A 6,884-nucleotide genomic window follows, 5' to 3' on the forward strand; every position below is an offset into this window, starting at 1 on the left:
AGATTTTGCACGATTGCACATCCTCTAACCAATCTTTGTCTTCAAGTTTCAAGTTCCTTTTCATGTCACTTTTTTCTTAGGTTACGAATTAAATGGAGTGGCCAGGTGAATTTGATCAATTTACTACGACCAAATCCTGCATGCATCAGTTGGTTCAAGCAGCAGGGAGGATAATTAGAACTGCAAGTAAACACAGGTTAAACATTGGCGAATAGAATGTACAGACTATATCTGTCTATACTGGTGCCAGTGAATATATAGAATCGATGTCAAAGAAGCTGAGTTAATCGGCCAATTCTGAGCTGGCGGCTCGACTAAACCTCCCTGGAGATTCATCTGCCTACAGAACTTCACAATTAGGTTTTGTTTTCGAAATATCCGGGTTTGTTGTTCATCCCTTTGGCCACTTCATTCAGATAGCCAGTCCGACAACCCATGAGACAACCATTCACATCACAGGAGTCTGCATGAGATTTTTTCAGGTCTCTTCGATGAAGCGACTTGAAAGATTCTAATAGAGAGAATGTGCCACAAAGTGCGGAATTATATTATAGGATTACTACTTAGCCAAAACTAGCTTCGCCATCTTCTAATAATTCAACATTAATGAAATCATCCAGGCTTTTAGCTTAGCATGCCCGGTACTCTCTACCTTTTACACTTGACATTGTCACGACCTCTCTTTCTCCGTTCGGGAGAAAAAGAAGAGGTGTAGAGGTATTTGCCTAAAGAGGCGGACCAATGGTCCTAGATTAGATGCGGGTTCTCGTAAGCCCATACCTCGCGCGATATTGGATTTTGCATTTTAATTCTTAACAATCTATGTATTTTTATGAGTCACCACTAGCCTATTCTATGTAGCACGGACATGGCGACACGACACGTGATACGACACGTCGACACGTTATTTCTTAAAAATAGAGAATTCCGACACGTTGGGACATGTTGTATATTAAATAAATATTTTTATTTTTAATTAATTTAATTCAAATTCAGTATATTTATTTTTGAAATTATTTTTTAATCTCATTTATTTATTTTTTTGATTAAAAAAAATTCTAGAGTCCACCCCACTCTCTTTTTTCCCTCATCCATTTCCTCCCACCCTCAAATTTATTTTTCTTTCCCTCCCCACCATCGTCCATTCCCCCACCCCCAAATTTACTTTTTTTCTTTCCCTCCAACCACCGTCGATTTCCCCCACCTGTCCCTGTCACTTTCCCTCCCCCAAAATACGTGATGAGACTCCCATTTTTTAATTATTTTTGAGTTTCTTATCAAAACCCTAGCTCCTTTACTCCTCCTCCTTGCCGCTCGCGACCCTTCCTCTTCTCCTCCTCCCGATCCTTCTCCTTCATCGCCGCTCGCCGCACGACCCCCTTCCTCGCCGCACGATCGCCTTCCTCTCCTCTTCCTCTCACCTTTGGTCCTTTCTCCCTCGCAGCTGCAACCTCGTCGAATCCATCGCAGCATCACAGTGGCGGCCCTCGTCTCAATCTATGCTCGGCCGTCTCTTGCCGTTGCTCGCGGTCTGCTCCCTCCCGGACACGCGTGTCGAAGTGTGTCGGGCAAAGGTTGACCACGTGTCGGAAAATCAAAACGCATTGACCACGTGTCCGACCGTGTCCGAGCATGTCAAAATGTCCGACACCTCCGACACATGTCGGAGACAACACTGAAGCATGGACCACGTGTCCGTGCTTCATAGAGCCTATTAGGGTCAACTAAAAACCAATCAAGACATGGGATTGTTGTCTCAATTCCTATACAACCAAAGATTTTTAGGAACGGGGACTTGTTTACGCCAATATTTCTATTAGCGCCCTTGCAATACTACTAACTTAGAAGGTTGTTTCTTTAAATTGCCATGCAATCTTGATTACCAATTATAATCCTTATGAAACTGTTAAGTGTCCATGCAAATGTTTTTGTAGGTTTGTTTTCCTTAATGTCTAGACTAATCATAATCTAATTTAAAAGAGAAATTTGCACTCAAATTAATGAAAAGCGGTGCGGTAAGTAAACATCTAAGAAATTGAAATTACTTGAAAATAAATGCGGAAAAAGAAAACCCGATACAAGTTAGGCAAATGATATTACATGGTCTTGTTATCACGCCCTAGGACAAGACCCCCATGAGTGAAATGGGATTTAATATGCATAAAATTACTCTAAATAAATTTAATTTATGCAAAATGGATTATTTACAAAAATGATTATAAAATACCAAAATAGCATTAAATTAGGAAAAATGACCTTATAAAATTAGGAAAATCTCATAGATGTCATTTTTACCTTAATTTGATACCATCGATCATTTTTATTTTTTATTGAAATTTTCAGATTTTTTCGATTTTTTATTTTTATTTTGAAAACAATTCCCTAAACTGATCTATGTTTGATTTACACTAATACGGAAGAGCCAAGTACATGAATATCATAAGAACTAAGCTCGAATTGACCATCTCAAGATTGAAGCTTAGTTTGGGCATTTCGTCGAACACTTGGTGTGCATTAAACTAGCCTAAGCAACTTCCTAAAGCCATGTTTGTGGCCTTCAATCTCGACCCATAAACAATCTCATGTGAAACTAAAATATCAAGGTTATACCACCACATGCAAAGAGCAATATTAAATAGAAATCATAACCTAAAACACACAAAAACCAAGCTGAAATCGTCCTCGAATATGCGAGTTTGAGCTGATTTTACAAATCTGGGTTTGAACCCAAAGTCAATCAAACAGGTTGCATGCCCCTATTTAAGCCCCGACACTCACATACAAGATCTACGGAAAAGATCACTTAATCAAAATAAAAGTAAGTAACATGGACTTTCAAATGCAATAAACATCACAGAAAATGATCAATCAAACACATCAAAACGACCACTCTAAAAAGCACACATGCAAAGTCCATAATGACCAGCCATGAATTAATATGGATAGGCTTAGTTTTTTGCCAAAGTTTTAAACGATCCCATAGTTCACACGAGAATTTAAAGACCAAACCAAGCTAAACTCAGCATCATTTGTACTCCTATACAACATTCATCAAGCTCATGAAGACAAGAAAACGCATGTGTCACGATCTAACCTCAGGTGCATCACCTAAAGTTTGGCTAATGGATTACTAAGCTTAAACTCAGCTCGGCTCTCCCAAACATATATCAATTCACAACTTAAATTCAAGTTCTTAACATGCAAATGATTTTGTTAACTAAGAGTTGCCATAAATCTATTTTTGATGGGTCGATTAGAAATCAAGTAACGCAACAGGAGATTTACTTATAGAGATTTGTGAGTTCGAGAACTTGATTACGCTAAATTTCTCTAACGTCCTTTCGGTACCTTTCTCTTTTTTCCGAAAAAAATATTTTGCAAGCAACTTGAATTAATTCTAATTTATTTTTCTAACAAGTAAGATGATCATACGGGTGCGCAAACCATCAATATAACACCCAAGTAAGCAATGAATAAATTACGGGACTTACCCCGTAGCAACGAAAGCATGTTAGCTCAAAATTCACATCAAAAGCCCTAAATATGATTCTTAATTAACTCGCAATCACTTAATTTGTGTTTTCACTTATTTAATGAGAATCATGCTTTATGCAATGCATGCTACTAATCTAACACAACACGACATAGCAATATGACCTAAACTATATGACATAAGTAGTATTTTTCTGTTTTCTTAAATAAGCAAGCAATCTATCCTAATATGCAATGACTAGATGACGTGCAAAAAATGCTATAATTCTAGAATTTTCTTTTTCTTTTCTATGAAATTCGAAATGAAAATTGTCCAGTAATTAAACGTGCAATCTAAATTAATGAAAAGAGAATCTAACATCCAAAATTAATGTTTTTGGTATTTTTTTTCACAATTCGGAATAAATAAATTTCATATTCTAAACATACAGAATAACCCTAAAACAAGCAATATTCTAACATGAATCTAATCTAACTCAAATATATTTTTTTTGGGTTTTTCTTTTACGAAAACAAAATTAATTCAAATAATATGACGGCAAATCAGACAAAATATGATTGATACCCATCTATGAAATTAACGAATCGTATCTTGCGCATGAGATCGGATTAGGCAATTTTTAACAAAATCGAGAATCACATCCTGGACGTGAGATCGGATTGGCGATTTTCCCGTGCGATCAGATTGGCAATTTTCCTGTGCGATTGCGAGTCGTATTTCGGGCGTGAAAATTAGACTGTCAATCGTATGCACGTTGTGAAATTAGGGATTAACTCCTAATTAAAGAAAAAACTAATCGATATTTTGTGGATATGATAGTATCATTCAAATATTCATACAAGATAATCAAATAAATTAGGCAATAAAGATATGTGAAAATCAAATGAAACGAGATTCTTACCTAATATTTGGTATCACGTGGATAACGTTGTCAACTCCGGTCAAATGACGGATGTCGGATGACTCGCGAGTGGCGGTTCAAGGTGACGTGCTGCCCAATGATGATACCTCGCTCAATAAGTAATAGCGAGTCTTGAGTATGGCTAATACTTCACTGATTTGGCCTTCCAAAGTCAATGAAGTTGGCTAACACAGCAAGGGACGACCACATGAAGACTCGAACAGCAAAAAGGAGAGGACTGGCGTGTGGATTTGAACGTCCGGGGCTGGTCTTCAAGGTGACTCGGCTAGCTGTGGGGACGGGCAGCTGTGGGCGACAGAGGCGCCGGCGTTAGGAGCTCCGGCGAGGGGGCTCGGGCGGCAGCGGGCCGCCGGAATCGCGAGTGCCGCAGCAGGGGCGGCTCCTGGCGACCGTCGCTCGGAGGGGGGAGGCTCGGAACGGCGTGCAGGGGGCCGGCGTTCGGAGGGCGGCGGTGGCGGTGGTGGAGGCGCGTGGACCGGCTCGGGATCTGCTGGCGTGGGGGGAAGCGAAGGCGGACGCTGCACGTCGGCGGTGGCGCGGCTGTTGGTGCGCAGAGCAGTGGGAGGCGCGGCGACAGGGGCGCCGGCGCTTGGGCGAGCTGCTGCGGCGGCGGCGACAGCGACGGAGGGTGGAAGCGGCAAGTGCAGGAGGTCGGCGAGGAGGCGGTGACCAGCAGAGCAGGGGCGGAGGCGCAGGTCGCAGCAGCGGCCAGCGGACTTCGGGGGCGCGGCGACCGGCTCGGGTTGCTGCAGCCGTGGCGGGCGCGGGGGCGCGGCAACCGGCTCTGGCTGCTGGCGTCGGCAGCGGAGGCGGCGAGCGCAGGGGATCGATGTTCGGAGCTCTGGCAGTATCGGTGATCGGAGCGGGATGTTGAAGCAGGGCACCGGCGACTGCTCCTCCATCTTCTTCCTCTTTTTGCTTTTGTTCTCCTTTTTTCCTCTCGTTTTTCTCTCTCAGAGGTCCCCTCTCACGTCCCCTCTCTCTGCAGCCCCTCTCTGCACCCCTTCAGAAAGGCAAAACCCAACCTTTCTTGTTGACTTTGACCCCAAAAATAAAAGAACTCTCCTGCTCTCTTTTACGAATCGTGTCCCCTTCTTTGTTGACTTTGACCTAAACGAAAAAACTCTGAAAAAACGAAATAGAACACCTCCCTTTCTTTTTTTTTATCTGACAAAAAAAAAAAAAACACCTCCCTTTTTCTTCATGAACTGTGGCCTTGTGTTTCTATTGTGTGGCCCCCACTCACGTTTTTCTCTCGATGGCCGTACGTATCAATGTCTGACCTTCTGCTCTTCAATTGAATTGTGTGGCTGACCCCTTTTGTACGAGAAAATATCAATCACCACGTCATCGTCCTACGTGGCGCGCACGAGCTTAGATGGCTCCACTGAAATGTCGACACGTGTTCACTGATGGAAAATGGAAAAGTCTAAAATGTGAGGCTTTCTTTTTCTCTCTCTTCTGTCAGCCGACTGAAAAAGGACTGAGGAGACTCGATAATTAATGCTCGAATTTGAGTTGCCGCTAAAAACTCTCTCTCCTCTTTTCAATTTTCAAGCTTTTTGGCCTTCTCGGAGAAGAGAAACGATGAAGCTTCTCTCCCTTTTCTCTTGCGCGCTCCTCTGCCTCTGCCTCCGCCTCCACCTCCGCCTTCCCCTTCCCCAAAGCCGCCTTTTGTCGCTACTGCTTGGGTCTGCCTTTGGCACGTCGCCTCCCCCAAGAGCCCCGCTCAGTCGCAGCTGCTGGGTCCTGACTCCTGAGCCCCTTTGCCTCCGCCATTGCCTCCGGAGCCTCATCGCCCCAATCTTTTGGGAACCCTAGCAACGTTTACTATGGCCGCACCATCTCTCTTAGCCTCGGAAACTTCTGGGTCTCCGTCCGATTGCGTCCCTCCGACGAGCTCGTCATCATGCCTCACCCCATCTATGATCTCGACCATGTACGTATTGGAGCCGCCGACGAAGGGGAAGGTTTGTCTCCATGTTTGTGTGATCTGAGTTTTTGTTTGATTTTTCTGGAATGGCACTGAGAAGTTGTGGACTCCTATTTTACTGTGATTGCGTCATGAATCTAGCTGCTTTTTACTTTTTTCGCGATCTGGTTTTGATTCGATTCTCTTCCTCTTGCTTTATTTTTGGACGTGTGGTTGGAAGTTGCGCTCTGATGAGTTTATGATTAATGTGAAAGCAACGTTAAGATGAGCGATCAAGCTCCTTCTGCATTCGATTCCAACCTCCAATTTGTGTTTCTGCGTCTTCGCTTCACAGAAATGGCTGCCAAGGCTAAGCCAATTGCTCCCGTCCCTGCAAAATTAAGAGAGTGAATTGTGAATTGGGTCAAGATTGCTTATTCAATGCTCAAGAATGGATGGTGGAGTAGCTTCTTCGGGATTGAGCTTGTGTTCTATGGAGTTTTAAACATATCTTCAGTTTGAAGTGCACTCGCATTGAAAGAATGGTTAGATCTTTC

The 6,884-nt window shown here is 43.0% G+C and overlaps 1 protein-coding gene across 1 annotated transcript; it reads right to left on the bottom strand.

Annotated features, from left to right (window-relative positions):
• Positions 1 to 4,666: 4,666 nt before the first annotated feature.
• On the bottom strand, positions 4,667 to 5,317 carry LOC120294545 (proline-rich receptor-like protein kinase PERK9). The gene has a single exon (XM_039314697.1). The coding sequence runs from the start codon at positions 5,315 to 5,317 to the stop codon at positions 4,667 to 4,669; it is 651 nt and encodes a 216-aa protein (XP_039170631.1).
• Between the last annotated feature and the right edge of the window lie 1,567 nt (positions 5,318 to 6,884).

This window comes from Eucalyptus grandis, chromosome 6 (assembly GCF_016545825.1).
Source record: "Eucalyptus grandis isolate ANBG69807.140 chromosome 6, ASM1654582v1, whole genome shotgun sequence".
In the NCBI taxonomy this organism is placed as follows: Eukaryota; Viridiplantae; Streptophyta; class Magnoliopsida; order Myrtales; family Myrtaceae; genus Eucalyptus; species Eucalyptus grandis.